General features: G+C 46.1%; 1 protein-coding gene across 1 annotated transcript; it reads right to left on the bottom strand.

Moving 5' to 3' along the window:
* Nucleotides 1-11,754: 11,754 nt before the first annotated feature.
* DCK (deoxycytidine kinase) lies at nt 11,755-18,601 on the bottom strand. Its single transcript, XM_036381631.1, has 7 exons — nt 18,524-18,601; nt 17,579-17,697; nt 16,981-17,174; nt 16,203-16,350; nt 15,207-15,322; nt 14,647-14,746; nt 11,755-13,014 (listed from the first exon to the last, which is right to left on the bottom strand). Exons 1-7 carry the CDS (start codon nt 18,591-18,593, stop codon nt 12,988-12,990), a joined length of 774 nt encoding a protein of 257 aa, XP_036237524.1. The 5' UTR covers nt 18,594-18,601; the 3' UTR covers nt 11,755-12,987.
* Nucleotides 18,602-19,288: the final 687 nt, after the last annotated feature.

Genomic DNA, 19,288 nt, shown 5'->3' with positions numbered 1-19,288 from the left:
CAGTTTTCCCTTTCTTCTGTGGCATTACTCAGGCATGGAACAACCTGAGAATCTAATCCCACTTTCCCTTAGCTTTGCAGGACCTCAGAGGTTCTTCCCACAAGATATTTTCCCACCAGCCCAGAGCACACTTGCTCAGCCCCATTCCAAAAACACTGGACAATGTCTGTTTACTTTGACACCAGTGAACCATTTGATATTTTTCCTCTCTTCCTGTCATATAACCATAAGCTACAAGTGCCCAACTAAAACATTAAGTCACATGTCCTGCTGAAACACACACTGGCAGGCAGAAAGATCCACCACAGCTGTAGCCATGGACTCCCCCCCTTACCTGTGATGCATTTCTGCTCCTTCCTTGTGCTTCTGGAGCAAGTTGCTTTTCAGCTTCACAGCAATGCACGATGGAGGACTGGGAGAGTCTCAAATCCTGCCAGCCATACCAGGAGCTGCAGGGGCACCTAGAACAAACAAAAGAGATTATTTGTCCTGTGCCCAGATGCCTCTGAAAAGGCCAGGGCCACGCTGCAACAAGAAGAGGACTGTTAGTTGCTGGGTGAAACAGTCAGCAGTGGGGCTGAGCCAGGCTGGACCAGGCTCCAGCTTCCAGCATCTCAATTGGCTGTGCAGGCCCTGAGGCTCTGCTGCAGGTGCATTCCCACTAGGACACCAGACCAGCTTGTTAGCACAGAGCAACAAGGTTTTTTTCATTCTGTAGCCAAGGCAGGCAACTGTGGGACTTGAAGAAGGCACTTAGTTGGTTATTGTGTCACAAGCTTTCAGCCTTCTGCTCCTGTCCAGCCTTGCTTATCCAGCAAACACCTCTGTCCGCTAACGAGTGGAAAAGGGAGGAAGGACTCTCTAGGAGGTGGATAAAATCAGGTGGTTTGACCACTGAGGCTAAGGCTATTTTGGCCATCATTAAAGCATCAGATTAGCCAGTCCATTTCTAAACCACACTCAGGGGAGAAAGGAAAAAGTCAAAGACAAGGCTGCAGCAGGCAGTGAGAACAAGCAAACTGCCCCACAACACACAAACACGCCCCCAGAACTGTTTAACTTGTGGGCAAGGCTGGGAAATCCTGAAGCTGAGCACCACAGACAATTCTCAGAAGGACCGGTGTATCAGTACAGGAATGATTTCCAGGAGCTGGCAATGGCCTGGGTACAGAGCCAGGCTTTTGCCACTACACTGGGTACTGTAAGGACCCCCCTTCCAAATCTACACAGTAAAACTGGCCTTACATGGGCACTCTGACACCCACTGGCTCTCAGCCACCTGGGCTGGGCAGGCCAGCCTGTTAGACAGAAAACCCTCAGAGAATCTTCCCAAAGAAGAAAGGCAAAACCCAGATCCCGGCTGCTAAGAGATTACAGGAATGGCATCCATGAGACAGCAAAACCCAAAGCCATAATGAGCTGTAGGGATTGCTGAGCAGTAACTGTGCTGTGTGTTACAGAGCAACTCTGTGTTTAGAATCACTGTGACTGCACACTCTGGCTAGATACTGTGGGCACTTTTTTCCCCAGACACTATTAAACCTTGAAGCTGCTGCTAAAACCTATGCAGGATGTGGCAAAATCTGTCAGGAGTTTAGAAGCCCTGCTCCTTTTCAAATCCAAGCATCACTGAGAAAACAGAGTGACAGTTTACAGAGAGAGGTGTCGGGAGAGTGAGGTGACATCTCCTGATGACAGCAGGACATGGGATTAAGCCCCATCACACACAGCCCTCTACTGAGAGTCAAGAATGGTCCTGGGCTGCGCCAGGTTACATTGAGTCAGAGAAATTAAATGAAGCATGTCAACACAGGCTGCATTTTCCTTCTAGGGCAGATAAGGAGAGTGCTGGAGGGCTCTCAGCAGGGAAAGAGCATAGTTGGCTTCAAAAAGTTGTGAAATCTTTGCCTATTTCTAATCAGTGCCTCAGTGGTGGGAAAGAATGAGCAATCATTCCTGGACTGGGAGGAAAAAACAATTAGCTTTCCCAAATCATTATGGAAAATAAACTCAATAGTAAGCCATACGAAACCACCATCTGCCCAGCAAACCTCAAATGACACAGTAAATTTGGTGAGAATCTCATGGAAGGAAGCTCCTTTTGCTCCTTTCCAGTTAGTACCCAAACAGCTGGTGGAGTTATTGGTGAGTCACCAAATCCCAGTTACATCAGTTAACCTATAAATATAAGGAAGAAAAATCTGTTGTGAGGAAGGGTTCAGTGAGTCTCTTGGCAGATTCCACACTTGGGACCATCACACCATCCCTATTTAGATAGAACCCCTTCACTCCCAGAAGCCAAACTCCAAGAACATGTCAAGCAAAGCCACCAAGTCATGGAAAATAAGGAAAATATTGGCAGTGAGTAGATTTAGAAGAGGTATCAAGAAGGAATATATTCCCTGTGGGACTGGGGAGGCACAGGCTGCCCAGAGAACCTGTGGCTGCCCCATCCCTAGAAGTGTTCAAGGCCAGGCTGGACAAGGCTTGGAACAATCTGGGATAATGGAAGGTGTCCCTACCCAGGGCAGGGCCTGAAAGAAGATGATCTCTTTAAGGTCCCTTCCAAGTCACACCATTCCTTGACTCCATGATTCAGGAGGATGGAGTTGCAGAAGAAGATTACAAAGGGTGCAGGCTCCCTTTGCAGCAAAAAAAGACAAGGAAATTTTTAATTTCTTAGCAAATACAATTGTGTATAAATAATAAATTCTGTGCCACTAGTGTGTGGGAAACTCACTCAATCGAGTCAATCTGTGATCAGCCCCAAGCTCTACTAGAGACTTTTGATGTGGCCTGTTCTATCAAAAGAATTCCAGTGTTCAGCAAAGCTACTTTGAAGTTCTTAAATAACCTTTTAATGACTCTCTACTGCCTCCTAACTTCTTCCAGCCACTCAAAAATCATGTATCACACATCCAGCTTTAAAAAAAACAAATAGATGAACACTGATGCCCAATTTAATCAGAACATTGTTGCAAATCCCTGGAGATGAGGTTGTGCAACACGCTGCCAGGGGCAAGGAGCACACTGCTGCGGTAAGCAATTTGTAACAGCAGTCAGGACAAGTGAAGAAATCAGCAGTGGGGCTGGGGTGGGGATTTTCACCAGCCTCGAGAAACACTCCCTGCTCTACATGAATTATAACCAAATGCCTTCCTCACAAGGAAGTCATAACACCGTTTCCTTTTCTTAGGTAACATCTAAACATGCCTAATTCCTTACCGACAGCAGATAAGCAAAGAGCTCTGGGGTGAAATGGATCTCTAAATACTACAGCAATGCCAACTCCACAGAGGCTGCTTCTCTCCATGTTATTTATATTTGCAGTATATTTTTCATCTTACTATCCCAACAATGCTGGTTTTACATTCCTAGTTTTTTTCTTCCAAAGCAGTAAAAGTCTCCTTGATGCTCCTTCCTGCCGAGCAGAACCTGCCTGCAGGGTGAAATCAACTTTCTCACAGAAAAGAACTTTAGACACACACTTTTTTTGAGCAGCTGAATGGTACCTTAAACATCTCCTTTCTCCATCTCCCATCAGTGACTTGTAAAAACTGAATGCACTTGGGCTCCAAGCCAGCAGAATTCAGTTACCAAGAAGGGAAAAAGGAAGAGAAAAACCACACAACTCGTATCCAAAGGAAAACACAAGTATTTCAAATTTATGAGTGTCAGAGGAAGCCACGACCCTAAACCCTTTCATTAAACATTGACAGAGTGCTCATCTACATATCTTAATTTCAAGCAAACAAATCCAAGTTTGGAGTCAGGTTTGTTTAGCTGGATTAGAGATCACTTTCCCTCTCACCCCACCACATTTAGGGCATGAAACAGAGATGAGAGCCTCAAAAACACCATCAGGTTTGGGACTGATGGCTCTCTCCCAAGTCCTTTCTCAGCATGTTCTCCTGACTGGGAGATGCTATTAAGAAAACAAACATAAAAACCACAGGCTAACTTGGTGGGTTCCTCCTTGACAATACACTGTGTGCCAGGGGGAAAAGAAAACAACAAACCTTCATTCTCTTACAACATGTGCTTAGCTAAGCCCCAGTTCAAATAAATAGCTGTGCCCAGACCTTGCTCTGGGGGCAAGCCTGCGCCATGAGCTCAGCACACCTCCACCTTGTCTGATGCCAGCAAAGGGCTTGTAGGGTGAGCACAGCCTTTCCTGCTGAAAACTAACTCTTGCTGCAAGAAATTATTCCAGCTTTTCCAGGCAAAACCTGCACTGACAGAAAGAGCTTTTTAACCAAAGCAACCGTGCCAGCAGAAGACAGAAGACAAAAGAGGCTGCCAAGTTTGTAATGGCCTTATTTAGTCGTTAACCTGTTGACTTGGCAGAGAAAAACCATCAGCAGATCCCCTTCAGGGATCTAAGCAGTTCTTATTCACTGGCTCTGTGGGGATGTAAAGGCCTGACCCCACAAGCACCAGTGGAGCTTTTCCTACACACACGACCCTCGAGTGGCAGCACTGCCCTGGGTCTAGACAGGGAGCTGATGTGGCAGAGCATGACTGAATTCATCACCACAGTAGGCTCACAGTAAGCCTCCTCAGCCCCATCAGCTGTCATCTATGCACAGCAAAACAAACACCAAACACCTCCCTTGGGAGGTGGCTGGGACATCCAGACCTTCTAGAGAGAAAAGCAGCAACATAAAAATTCCTTGAGGGACTTACCCTTGCCTTTGTTCTGCCACTGTTGCTTCCTTACAAGTCCAGCAAGCAGAAGTAAGCACAGAGGTTTTGCTGTGTCACTGGCAAGGCAGGAACTCAGCACCCACCTGCTCTCTGAGTGCTGAAGCTTTGGCAATCACTCAAGGTAACAGGTTAGCAGCACGGAACATTCCTAACCTCCACTCTGTCCCTCTTCCCTTCCATCAGATACGGCTGGGAAACTCCACACACTGCAACAGCTCTTCAGGCATGTCTTTAGGTGACATTTCCCACCTCTCAGTATAATTGTCAGCTACAGAAAAACAGGTCCGTTTTTATCCTTCCCTCCTTTAGAAACAACAAAAACCCCTCACTGCTGAGCAGACCTTTCAGCATTGTACTTCCAAACCTGGAAGTAAAATTCCATCAATCAATTCACTCCTAAAGTCTATAAACCTGCTTGGTCCAGTCCCTGCTCACCTCATTCCCTCAGCACGTTATGTGACGTACTCTGCTGTATTCAGGTCACTGCCTGCTCCCACCCCTCACTTGGGCATTCCAGCGAGAGACACACTGCAGTTCAAAGCAAGAGTTCCATCCAAGCTAACTTCAAGGTTTAAAGGATTTGCAAAAGCTAACAGAGAAAGCTCTCAGAAAGCTGACATCAGTTCCGTAAAATCATCTCACTCCTGTAAAAGTGGTCTAGTGCAACACTAAGAATTAGCAGCGCACAAGTTTCAAATTTGACAGTTAACCTGGGCCTCTAAAAAAAACTGAGAACCCTCATTTTGACCACTGAGGGACTAAAAAACCCCATGCTGTGGATGGGAGTCTCCTGTGGTCACTGTGCAAAGCAGAAGCACTGATGCAATGCTGCTGTTGGATGACAGCAATGGGCCCAGCACACACTGCTGCAGGAGCAGAACCAGTGTTTGTGACCCTGCTGGAGCACAGCCCTGCCAGCCCCAGCCCGTGTGTCCAAGCCACCCCAGCCTTCTTTCCCAAATGGATTGTGCACAACAGATCTTCATGGATTCTATTTAGAAAGAGCCTACCTCAACGCCACCCTGCAAGTACCTCAGCCTCACCCCAGATTACAGATGCACTGTTTCCTGTAAGGACTCAAAGCTCCCCCATCTCTATGATCTGTTTTCTTGGTTTGATTTCTGTGGAGCTACTTTGAAAATGGAGCTTCAATAATGAACACGAGCCAAAGATCCAGTCCAAGGCATCTCATTCTCATATCCTGCCAGATGAGTAAAACTGTATAAGCCATATCAGAAGAGAATCAGCTCTACCATATGAGCATCTCCCCATTCAACATCTGTCTCATTGAGAAGTCTATTTCCCTTAACATCTATCTCAACCTCTGCTCTTTAAAAAACAGCAACTGACAATTTCCCTCTAGCTCCTGCCATCCTCCCCAGCCACTTCCACAGCAGCTAAAAGGTTAAAAAGGCACAGCTCTCAAGGCACACCTTGCTTCAGCAGTACAGGTGCTGTTGTGACTCATGGTCACAACAACAACATGTCCAAGACCTCACACTGTCAGGCAGGCACCACTGGAACCAAGGACTCGCAATTACTGACAGTTTGGGTATTATTTCAGATTAAAGATTATTTCAGATTAAAGATTTCAGATTATTTCAGATTCATTTTTACAAACAGACCACAGTCCCCTTAAAAGTAAACCCCCTGTAATAACAAAAACTTAAACCAAACTATATACTGTAATTTTTTAACCAGATCAGACAGGGCACTGAAAGGTTTTGGGTGTTGTACTGCCAAAAAAAACAAACAAAAGTCCCCAAACAAAACATCCTGAAACCAAGGAGCAGAAGTGGAAATCAGTACTTACACAAAGAGGCCGAGAATTCTAGGGTCTTCATTGAATTTCAAGACTTAAAGTGCTTCCTACTGAAAGAAAAGATTATTCAAGGGACATCCTATTCCAGCCAGCAGGAAACGTCGTGGGACAGATCTAATCCCCTACACAAATGTCTTCCAGGACCTGAAGCAACTACAGTTACCCGAGACAAGGATCAGAATGGAAACAGCTAGTACTTTAGCCTAAATATCCAGGCTCAGAGCTGGGAAGGTGAAATGACAGCACCGTGCAGGTATCCCCATCCAACACTGGTGCCAGTGTAGGGAAATGAAACGCAAAGGCTCAGTCCATGGGCAGCGGCTGACAGACCAGGAAGCAGAACAGCCTTATATTCCAGCACCAGAGACAAGCAGAGGAGATGAGAAAAACAAAAACACCTCAAAGGCAGCACAGCAAATGCAGAGACAGAAAATTCATTATAAAAGTGGCAAAAGGGAGGGTTCCACAGAAGGGCTTTGAAAGATCCAGAGATCTTCAGCCTGTGCTGCACAACAAGCAAACACAATTGCTACATTTCCAGCAGTGCTTTCTGACCTCCTGCCAATATGATCCCAGCTGGATTGTACCAGCGATCCCAGAAGCAATGCTAACAGCAGTCTTTAAAGCCAACAGTGCAACCAGATGCTGGAGGTGTCCTCATCTGAGGGCAACTGGCAAGTGCAGACCGTCAATAAAACATAAAATGCAGATGCATTATCACTTTGAGTGTATCATGGGTGAGCAATCTTGGGACAAAAGGAAATTTTCAGACAGGAAGAGCTAGTGACTCATCTCCGGCATGGACAAATTCCATCAGTCCCACTGCAGGCACAGGCTAAGTCTAAGTCACTAAGAGATCTCAACAAAGGCCATTATTTACATACCTAAGTAACAGCAAGTGTGTATCACAGGAGTTAAAGCATGCAGGACAGCTGTGACACTTGGCAAACACAGTAAGAATTCCTTCTGAGAGTGTACCATGCCATAGCATCCCCAAAGCTCAGTGCTACCTATCCTAAAATGCTGAACAGGCTGGGAAGCCACCAGCAGAGGAACAACCACTGTTACACTGTCCTTCCAGGAAAAGGCTTGTCCTGTGCACAAGCTGTGGTTATGTCAAAGGGGAAGAGTAAACCTCAGCAGGAAAGAGCTGAACTGTGAGATTAATCTGTTCTCCACAGCTGAAGATCTAAGAATAGCAGGGGCACTCATTAGCCATAAAAACCCGAGTGTAAGTGCATGTACAACAGCATGAGGAACGCTGACAATGGAGTGCCTGATGGTGACCAGCCTCAGGGAATCTCCCTTCACTCTTCAGCAGCTCAGACTGCTCAGTTCCACAGAACAGAGCTATATTCCTGAACCAGACTGGTTAAAGCAGCACGAGCTGCACCAAAACCCCCACTGGAAAAAGCTCTTCAGTCAGTTGACATGAGCCCACTCCCTAGACAACACACAGCAGAGGCAGCAAAGAAACTTTGGCAAGGACAAGCACACCTGGAGCACCTACACAACTACACTGGACCATTGCAGGAAACCCTCAGGAAAACAGCACAACTGCAGATCAGCAATGAGACCTAAAAAGCCAAGTCCTGCTCTTTGTGACTGCAGGTGCTCTCCTCACGAGGCAAAGCACAGGCAGGACACAGGTGACTGACCAACAAGGCAGTCAATGACCTGAGGCCACTGTGCTGGGCTGAGGGCTCGGGGTAAAGGCCATGAGTTGCAGCGAGGACAACACCAAAGGTGCAGTGGAGGCTCAGCAGAGAACAGCTATGGCTTCCGCAAAGCAGCGGAGGCAAATCTGAAGGGAACAATGAGAAAAAAGCACACAGTCAGCACACATCCATAGCTGGTGCTGAAACCAGGAGGAGGTAGGAAAAGCCCTGGCAAGCAGATGGGTTAACTCAGCAGAATTACTCAGAGAAGGACTGGAAGACCTAAGACAGCCAAGTGAAGCAGGGCAGAAGCCACACGCTCAAGAAGGCTGTGTCCAAGTCAAATGCTGCAACACTGGCTTTAACTTGTCTGCTACAACTTGTATGAGATCATGTTTCTAGCAGTTATTAAAAGACAAGTCACAAAAACTTAGAAGGAAATTGGAAAGAAAAGCACAAAATACAGGACAGGAGAAAGCACAGGATGTCCTCTGAAAGAGCTGCAGTGGCAATATTTTGTAAATAACTCCCAGAAACCAACAGCTTTTTTCCAAGCCAGGCAGTACTATGAGCCAGCAAACATTCATGGTGCAAGCTGGACAACCTTGACTTCCTGGAGATCATATATGGCATGTCCAGCCTGCCCAGGACATTGTGAAGAGCAGTCAGCAGAAATCCAAGAAATGAGCAATAGCCTGCAATCTCATTCAGCCTCAATCTTATTTACACTGCTCTCATATTCTCTGTACCCATGGACTGAAATTCAGACCCAAGAAAAAAAGTCACCTGCACACAAGAGCCTCCAGTTTGGACCCTGAGCATTCCATTTACCCAACTAAGGTAAAATAAATCCCTGCACTGCTTACTCCCAGTGTGGAATCCACACTCCTTGTCACTACTGGATTTCAATTGGCATTCTGGAGATGCACCCCCAGTTCAGGTTGCTTTGGCACAGTAAGCACTGTGCATAGGCTCAGTTAGCAGAGCTGCTAGGTGTTTTACTTGGCAGCAGGCTGCCAGTATCAGCCCTGCTGGGGGCTGAGTGCAGGTGAGAGCTCAGGCCTGAAGGCTGCCATGGCTCAGACCCTGTGGGAGTAGCGTTATCCATGTGCTAATGTTCACTCCCAGCACATCAACAGCTGGTGGCTGCACGGAAGGCCTTCTGGTGACCAAACCCCTGCCATTAGCTCAGCCTTTTCTAGTCATTCACTTAATCCAGCAGGGTTTGCTCTACTCCGCTCCCTCCTGCCAGAGAGCAAGATTGATCTCACTCCATGCACTACTTATCCTCTGGCCGAGTGAGGGACTGTGACCTCTTCCTTCTTCACCTTTTCCACAGCCATTCACTGTTAAAGCCCAATGCTCCTCTTACAGCCAGCCCAGGGACTGAGACACAATGACCTCCAGTGGCAGATTCCTGCATGGATTTCTCCCCTCTATCACTAGCCTACAGGGACTGCAGCACACTTTTGCCATCAGTTTGTATTTCAAAACCAAACTTCTCCTAAGATTCCTTTCCTCACTAACAGTTACAGCTTTCATTTTCCTAGGTGAACTAACACAGCTAACGTTGCACCGACAGCTTTTAATATCTTTTAAAGCAAATAAATAACTTCCATTGGTCATGAATCTGGGCCAACGGCTTCAGAACATCACAGAGCAAAACCTAAAACCAGCGCTGCCTTCCATTATTTAATAGCACACTTCAGACCTACAAAACAGCACATCCATTTTAACACATGCCTTCTCCCAGGCTCCTGAAGGTGTGGGGAGATATCAATATTTTAAAGACAAAAAGAGTGAAGCTAAGAGTGATTTATTTATTCACAGTCACGCAGAGAGTCTAAACGGGAGCTGGAAAAAACCACCTGGTGGCCCATACACTTGGTGATGCTGAAACCTCTTGGCAAGAGCACTTGCACACTGTGTTTTCCTAAGATACACCTCATTACTGCTGCAAACATACAGACTTCTCTGGGCTAGGCATAACAGTTCACAGTCAGTTTCTCCTAGGTCATTTTTATTTCACAAAGAGATTCCTGAAGATCTAATTACTAGAAAAAGAACAAAACCAATTCAATACTTACCATATTTATACACAATTCCATTATTATGAAGTCTGCTTAAATAAACAGAAAACAGTACTAATAAGTAACTGGCACCAAATTATAGAAAATTAGGTTCTACCTACAAAACTGGTAGCTGTTTTAAGAAGCATCTAGAGATGAGAATATGAACTTAAGTAAACTTAGAAGAGAACTTAAAATCCACTATATAGAAAACAGCCACAAGGACTGAGAATAAAATGAGGCAATATTCAGACTATTACTCACACAGGTACTTGCATCACAATTCAAACCCTACCAATCAGTACTTCAATCTGTTTACAAACTGGAAAAAAAACAGCATCCCAATTTTGTTTCCTGATCTTGATTAAAACAAGCAAACATTCCGAGGCAATTCCATCAGAGTATCTCTTATCCAAGGGAAGAGAAAGGGACACAATACTCAAAGGCTGAAAAACAATCCTCACCAAACAGCAGACACCAGTTCAGAAACTTTTCGCATCTCTAAGAGGCAAAAGCCAACACAACAATCCTGGTTTGTGGTAGCCTGGGAATAGATGCAAGCAAAGGAAATACTGACAGGTTCTGAAGGCTGAGGCACTGCTGGAGCTGAGGTCTAAGCCGAGGCACAGGCAGACCAGTCTCAGGCCATCTCTGCTGCTGTCTGTCCTACATACAAATAATTGCAGCTTCGTGTGCTTCAAGCCAGCCACTTGCAGATCCCCCAGGAGCTGGGGGCCAGTGGGGTGTATGTTTGGGGTTTGGTATTGTTTCTTCTCCGCAGCAATTAAAAACATTCTTATAATTGGTCATGACTTTGCTCCTTCCAACCCAAACTTGGCAGGCAGAGATTTTGTAAAGCTTTCTGGAACGGGCTGCAGATAACCTGCCACAGAATTTCTGTGTGCTCTCTGTGATGAGTTTCAAAAGAAGTCTTTATTAGAATTCAGACATGTTTACTTCCTCGCAACAAGCACTGTCATTCCAATTCCTGTAATTAAATCCACAATTCTGACAGCTGAAACCGTAGAAATAATTGCACTGTTAGTCAAAATAAGTTGTTACTGTTCAGACTCTTGCCAAGAATGCTTTAAAAGCTTGTACTATGTGTTTCAAGTAAATCTGAACTGAATCTTCATCCATTCCACCTCACTTCCTTTCTGGAACAAAGATCTCAAAATCTTTCCTTTTACTGGGCAACCTTGAAGTCCTGCACAAGATTTTCTGCCAGACTACTTCTAGTTTCCATACAACATAAATATTACACAATGCTCTTGTACTGAGCACTGTCACACACACAATGCATCTTTATGTAATCCCATGTCTCTGTCCCATAAGTTTGTTTCCCACACGTGAAAAAAAAAAAGTGAAGTCAGTTTCTCAGAAATCTTAGAGAACTTTTTTACACCAAATACACGTATTGTACCAGTATTACAAACGAGCAATCCACAGTATTACTTCTTTTATGAGACAAGAAGCCAATGCTATTAAGCACTAAAAAGTCTTTCCAACCACTTTTATTTTTCAGCCAATGATTAGGGAATACCAGCACAACTCCAGCACTAAAGGAACAAATCTCATCTCCAGCAAGCAGGTAGCAGAAGCACCACGGTAGACAATAAAAAGCTTTACAATAAAATTTTGCCTTCAAATGCCGAATGTGCACTCAGAAGTGTTCAAGGCAGAACAAGGCAGCTCACAAAACCCAGCACCTGAGATGGGCAACCTGGAGTTTGTTTTCTGCAGCTGGAACAAGAGGCTCAGGCAGCAGCTACTCCACACAGGTCTCCACGCCTTACTCCAAGCAGGTGAGACTGAAAAGCCTACTTCCAACAGTGCAGGATCTGGGATAAGCACCCAGAAGGCTCAGTGAACACATGGAGCAGCTAGAACAAAGGCAGGAAGCCACCTCTCACATCCCTAATGCGATTATGGGATGGTTCAGCAACACGTCATTTACAGATGGAGGCCATTTGCAAAATGCCCTTCTGCCCAGCGCAGTGCCTAGCAAGCAAACATATTCCTCTCCAGGAGAAAAGGACTGACCAGCAACACCCACAGCACTCTTTTTGGAAAAGCTAATAAAAATTGGTAAAACAAAAAGCCTCAATTATCCTAGTTTGCAGTGCATAACAGAAGTAGGTATAAAAATTCATTTGCTATATAGGGAATTTCAGTCACATTTGGTTTTAATTCAGTGTATTCTACGAAGAACTTCTTCTATGAAAAGTATCAGAAAACATTTTTGTGTACCTTAAACCATAAAATTTTAGGTTATCATAAAATGCCCTCAGCAGCAAAAATGGTTTTTACCTTTTACTTCCTGTGAACAAGAAAACATCCATTACAAATCCATGCAGCTAAAAAACAATGAAGAGATCCAAAAACCAGCTACCTTCTTCAAAATTAAACTTCAGTTGGGCACAAAATAAATTTTAAAAACCTACAAAATACTCTAGAACTCATTGGTCTGATCAAAAACTGGCACAGCTTATGGCAATGCTCAGAATCCTTGTCTCTTCAGAATCTGTGCATGTCACTTCACATAATACTGAACAGACGTACCATTTATTTAATAATTCCCCTATTCCCAAAGTTTATTTGTTCCTCACAACCAAATCACCAGGACTGAGTCTTGCCTCTCCAGAGGCCTCCTATAAAAGAAGGAAGAAGCTGCACTTGGAATCACACAGAAGTTTGGAATGGTTTGACTCTGTCTGCACTTCAAAGTGGATTACAACGTGCTCAAAAATTCCTTGACCTGCAAAGAGAAACAAATATTGTCAATCACACTAAGTGTTTATCAACAGAAATAGGTAGCAAGTGTATTTACCTCTCCTCTGCTTTATGCTTTGCTGCAACCTAAAGAAACAGGGAAAAAGCAGCTCTGGCTCAGCCATGCCATTACCTGTCCACCAAGACCATTTCCAGACATGGTACCTTGTAATTTAGCAGATGCAGGGATGATGGGATGATGCTCACCCCTCCTGCAGTCCTGAACTAGGGCCCTCTGTCCCAAAGGACTGCATTACAAGCAGGTGTCATCCAGACAGGAGGAGGATAATGGCCACCTCAAAAGAGCTGTCATTTGGAAACCATGGAGTCACACCCACTGCCTGCACACCAGCTGAATTTAACACTGCTGAACAACCATGGGCACCTGGAACCTAAGCCTGGCAAAGAAATAATGAAGCAATACCTACCTAAACCACGCTGCTTGGAGAAAATGCAATACTGGAGACCAATGCCAAGCTCCTTCAAGTTTCAGGAACATCCCAGGAACTAGGCTGTGATACAGTCTGAAATGGGAGCATTTTCCTCTGCCCACTCAAGCCAGGCTACTCCACAAAAAGAACCCTTTTCTAGAGGACATGATGCTATTCTTTTGGCAAAGGCTCTCCTACACAAAGCCCATCTGTAAATATTCTGTCCAAATTCTTGATGTGAAATGGAAACAGATCTTGGATCACACTCTCCGACTGTGACCCTTCCCTTCCCAGGTCAGGGCTCAAAGAGGTGGGGAAAAAAAGAAGAGGGCAAATCCCTTCCTGTAGAGAAGGGAACACATAACTGTGCCAAGACTAACTTGAAAGGCATCACAAGAAAGCCAAGCTCTGCTTCAGAGAGTAGCAGCAGTAATCCTGCATGAAAAACCCTGTCAGGATTTACACACCAGGCACAGTTTTAGGATGAGCATCACAACAGAGGGAAGAAGAAGGAACACAAAGGTGTCCCCACACAGCACACACCAAAGCCCAATGTACCCAGCCTCATCAAGTGTACCTCTTCCCTGGCTCCATTTAGGAAATGCCAAAAAATAGGCCCAACACAGGGCATAGGCTGTTGCCAGATAACCTGATGGCTACCCCAGAGAAAACTCCTGCAAAATCCATAATAAGTTGCCTGAGCTGAGCCTTATCTCATCTTGTGCAGATGGGAAGCAGGCTCCCTCCACAGCTGCCATCTCTGGTCATTCCATCGATTAACAAGCTCAACCAGGAAGACTGGTTTTAATCAGGTGAACACTTCCACTCCTGGGTGGATCAACGGAGATCAAAGGACAAAGCTGCTTTTCTTGTGAAGGAACACATAATTTCTGAAGAATGGAAAAACATGTGCAAACCACTGCTGAGGTCTGTAAGCATTGCAGCTACCCAGATCAAAGTGAAGTTGTCCTTGCTTTACTCCCACTGGGATTCAAGTACGGAACACCTGAGCAGTTAAATGATAAAGGTTTGTCCTAGCTTTAAAATATGCATTGCCATAGGCTGTTAAGCTCTTCCTTACCTGAGTGGAACTGTGTGACTTAGATATTTTACAAGGATGATAAGAGTGTAAAGTGTATTTCTAGAGCAACATGAATCATGAGTTTGTGCTGCTTGTGAAATTTTACCTTTTCGATCATGTCATCATATTCGTCCTTTTTGCCTTTGAAGTCTTCGTTAACATCGAGCGTTAAAATCGGAATTTCCTGTAGGTAGTCAAAATCTGTTCTGTATTGGGAGAGGAACAAAGAAAATATTAACAGCTGGAAATAAAGCAGAGAGCAGTCAAATTCCTGTCAGCATTTTCATTGTTAAGAATCCCCCAAGAACTGCATCTATAAATTGCAGCCCAGGAATTCTGAATTTACAGCATGGCTCCTGGGATACACCAGTGATTCACAGACATTGTGCTCCCCCAGCACCTAATGGAATAACAGCACTGTGTGTGTTACAGCCAGCTCAGCTGGAGCCTCTGCTGCTCAGAGCTCTGCGTGAAGAGAACTTGAGCATGCTGTAATCATGAACGCGCTGGAAAGACACTACTCCTAAGGAAACACTGATAGAAATGTGCCGGCAGTTCAGATTTACATATCATAAGAGAAGCTGAAGTTTCACTGGTAGAAAAAGCCCCACAGAATACCCTTACAAAGATTTACCCATCCTCAAGGAACTCCTCAGCAAACCCTACCGCAATGTCCTGTGCTGGAGCCAACTTTCATGCTTGTAGTGAAGCTTCTCCAGATATTCAATAGGGATTTCTTGTTCTTCATCTCTTCCACGCAAGTAAATCCTATTCAAGCATTTCTAGAGGCAAAAGTTAGCAAATAAAAATAAATAAATTGCTGTATTGCATGCAAAGAGCACAGAAATATCCAAATTAAAAATAACCAAATGTTTAACATCATTTGTTCCCATCCTAAGCGCACCTAGAGCCTCAACAAGCCAAAACTGTTAAGTGTTGTACTTTGTAATTTAAATATACATTCTTTTCCTAAATACAAAACCAAAAAGCCCTCAGAGTTACTCCAGTGTGTTACATTCCAGTTTTTTACAACCATAACAAAACTGAAGGCATTGAAACTGGAAGCAAGGAAATATCAAAGTGATCTGAAAGTTCATTAGAGCTCTTTTAATCTCATTTTTTTCTCTTGTTCAAGCTAATCTTACACTCAAAGGAGGTATTCTGTTCTGTCCTTTTAAACAAATAGTAGATGGCCCAAGATCAAAGCAGGGTCATAAGGCCTCGCACACAGGGTGTGCTTTCACCTGGCTTAGCTCCAGCTCCCCAGGTGTAGGGGCTTCACAGAGCACCCCCACATCAGTTCTACCATCACTGGAAACTATTGTATCCATTCCCTGTACAGCTATAATCCCGATGTAACAGCTATTCCTACAGGGATTTTGTACTTTCCTGGAGCCGCTTGCTTTATTGCAGTGGTATTTTCTGGTTTACTGTTCTCATGTATTCTGTTTTTAAAATGAGAAGATCATTACCATCACAGCTGACTTTAATACACACAGTCTACATCTGAAAGAACCTTTTTTTAAGTACTTCCAGACCTATTCACAGCTCAAGCACTGAAGCCTCCAGGGACAAAGCACAGCCTGAGCTGAACTCTACCCATGAGAGGCAAGGCCCAGAACACAGAGTTGGTTTTGGTGCTGTCACATTCATACCCCTCACCTCAGGAGTGGCTCGGAGATAAATGATCCCATCCAGCGCCAGCCTCGAGCCAAACTGTTTGTTCACCCAGTCGTGCCAGTCCTGGTAAATTGTCCACTCAGTCTCATTCATGCAGTCAGACTCATACAAATTAGCAGCAAAGATGTACCTGTGGACATTGAAGAGATGGAAACAAAATTTCCTGACACAGGAATTCCTTGGTTTGCCTCAAATACAGTAACTAGAGAAGAAGCTGAGTGGTGACACTGCAGCATCTCTGAGGATCCCCTGGAGTGGAATAAACAGCTGGTATTGTCCTCCTGGAGCTGTGTGCATGAAGACCACCAACACTTGCAGGAATAACCCACAGAACACAGCTGGTTTGTACACCAAATGATTTATTCACAATAAATTAAAACACACTAATTTTTGCAATATATTACAACAGGGGAAGCACCTAAGGACTATGGGATGGGATTCAGTTATCAGGTTTCACCTTCTGAATCCAGAAACACAGGATGGGGCATTTATTTAGACATTTTCCTGTTGGTCATAAACTAAAGCACGAGGAATTCCACCTCAACACGAGGAATGAGGGTGGCCAAGCAGCAGCACAGCTGCTTAGGGAGGTCACCGAGTCTCCCTCTGGAAGCATTTCAAGCACATGGATGCACTCCTCTGCCACCTGCTCAGGGAGACCCTGTCTTGGTTGGGGGTTTGGACTGCAGAGCTCCCTTCCAACTTTGGGAAGGGATTGGACTTGGGAGAATTTCCCCTGGAGGGCTGCAGCCCCATGTACCTGTCACTGTAGACGGAGCGCTCAAAGAACACCACGGGGTTCTGGGCGCTGCCAGGCTTGCGGTCCAGGGCGCCGAGCTGAGCCCGGATCCTGCTGAGGCACGCGTACGTCTGGAAGGTGAAGGCCCAGCGCTCCGGCTTCTCGTACATCATGCGCAGCACATTCCCGCCGCTCCGCTGCGACGTGCTCAGCTCCTGGGCCCAGGGGAAAACAAACACACTGCTGCCTGATCCTGGGAAACGCAGCTGGGGAGCAGGCAGGAGCAACGTGTGCCCGGTCAGTTTCACACCAAGCTCACCAAAATGCACCCTGCTCTTTGCCAGGTCTAACCAAGATCTCCATTCCCACAAAAGCCACCTGCACAGGAAATAGCAGCTGGATTGCCAATGGAATTGCAGTAAAAAAAAAATCCCACCTTAACACCAAGTGAGCAGCAGCTACCGCTTTCAGATATTACATCCAAGAGGAACTCACACCTTGTGAAAGCAATCAGCAAAAGTGCTGCTATCACACAGAGTCTGAAAAACACCCACTCTGTTGGACACGCTGGTGTGCTGAAATCAGAGATACGTTTGACTTTTTTTTCCCCCTCTTTTACCTCACAGTTGTCTCCAGAGCTTTGCTGGACATTGCACCATCTAGCTACAGGCTCGGGAACCACTTCCCACTCCTCATTGGCTTGTTTCAGAATGTTCACAAAGGTGGATTTCCCTGCAGCTGTAGGAGAAGTATCCAGGAACAACTTCAGTGAGAAACCACCCACAGCAGTGTTATTTAACTAGTGTTCAACTCTGCCTTGCACCTCCTTAAACCACTCTCCCACACCCACCATGAGGCAGACCAGTCAATGGAGCAACAGGGTTTTTCTTTCGCTGAATTTAAACGGGTCTGACAAGAGGCACCTGATGATGCTTTGAGGTGTGCCGGTGCAGGCCCAGGAGCAGGATTCAGAGATCCTTATAGAGCCCTCCCAGCTCGGGAAATTCCGTGATTCTGGGTGCTTTACACCACAAACGGGAAAGACGTGGGGAAAAGCTTATCCCGGACTTCCACACCAAACAGGTGAATCAGTTGAAAACTCTATTAGAAAGCTTTTTTTTTTTTCTCTCCCAAATCTCACAATTTTTACAGTGTCAGGGTAAAGTCTCTGACATTATGAATTGGCTTTTTATGCCTCCTGACCTGATTAAAAGCCTTTTGCGGAGGGAAACAGCCTAGAAAATCGTGTGGAAGCATCCCTGTCGCCCCGCTCTGCCGTAGTGGAAGGGGCCCTTACACAAGGGAAAGGGGGAAAAGGGGGAGAAAAAAGGGGGAAAAGTGGGAAAAGGGCAAAGAGGGGAATGAGGGATGGAAGGGAAGAGATAAGGAAGAATGGGAGGGGATGAAAGAAAAAAGACAGGAAGGAGGCAGGCAGGGGCGAAGAGTCCTCAGAGCTGTGCCTCTCCCGGATACGGCCGAAAGGACCGAGCGCCGCGGAAGCCGCCTCTCCCTCCAGCCCTCGCCAACTCCCCTTCCCCCGCGCAGGGGGGAGGCGCCGACTCACCGATGTTGCCCTCCACGGCGACCTTCTTGATGCGGCCGTCGGGCCTGCCGCGCTTGGGCGGGGTGGCCATGGCGGCCTCAGGGGGCGCCTGAGGGGGCGCGAGACCCGGACGCGGACCCGCGCGCGCCGCCTTCAAATTTGGCGCGCGCCGCCTTCAAATTTGGCCGGGGCTGCCGCTGACGTCACCGGCCCGCGCCCGCAGCGGAGCGCAGAGCGCATCGATGGCGCCAGGAGTTGCTCCCGCTGCCAGCGCTGGGGGACAAAGGGAACGGGACAAGGGGACAAAGGCACCCCCCGGTCACCGAATGCCTTCAAAACCCCTCCGGGAATGGCCTGGCACTGGCACGAGAGCTGGCTCTAAGGAGATGGCCGGCACTTGAACTTAGAGGGCTGTTACTGTTACTTCATTGGGAAGGCATAGCCAACTTCAGGAAGGAGTTCTTTGCTTCAGGCTGGAATTCTTTACTTCAGGAAGGCAGGCCCTGGCACAGGGTGCCCAGAGCAGCTGTGGCTGCTCCTGGATCCCCGGAAGTGCCAAAGGCCAGGCTGGACAGGCCCTGGAGCAGCCTGGGATAGTGGGAGCTGTCCCTTTGTTATCATTATATTGCAAGAAATCTATTGTCATTACAGTGCAAAGGTTCCACATTGCTAGAGTTTGGTACCTCCTTCATGCTTCTTGTAGGCAGCTCCTCTAAGCACTGACTCTTCTTTGTCCTCAGAGAAACCAACTGACTCCAGTTCCCCTCAACTAACCAACCCACTCAT

Source organism: Molothrus ater, chromosome 4, assembly GCF_012460135.2.
Source record: "Molothrus ater isolate BHLD 08-10-18 breed brown headed cowbird chromosome 4, BPBGC_Mater_1.1, whole genome shotgun sequence".
In the NCBI taxonomy this organism is placed as follows: domain Eukaryota; kingdom Metazoa; phylum Chordata; class Aves; order Passeriformes; family Icteridae; genus Molothrus; species Molothrus ater.
Note: the sequence above shows the minus strand (reverse complement) of the source record. Positions and strands in the feature narration are given on the sequence as shown.

Excerpts from the sequence above, each read along its gene's own strand:
- DCK (XM_036381631.1), bottom strand. The coding sequence starts at position 18,593 with ATGGCCACCCCGCCCAAGCGCGGCAGGCCCGACGGCCGCATCAAGAAG. Across the intron at positions 17,698-18,523 it reads CGCCGTGGAGGGCAACATCG|CTGCAGGGAAATCCACCTTT; the intron begins GTGAGTCGGCGC and ends CTTCTCCTACAG. Across the intron at positions 15,323-16,202 it reads ATCTCCGAGCCACTCCTGAG|AAATGCTTGAATAGGATTTA; the intron begins GTGAGGGGTATG and ends TTTTGCCTCTAG.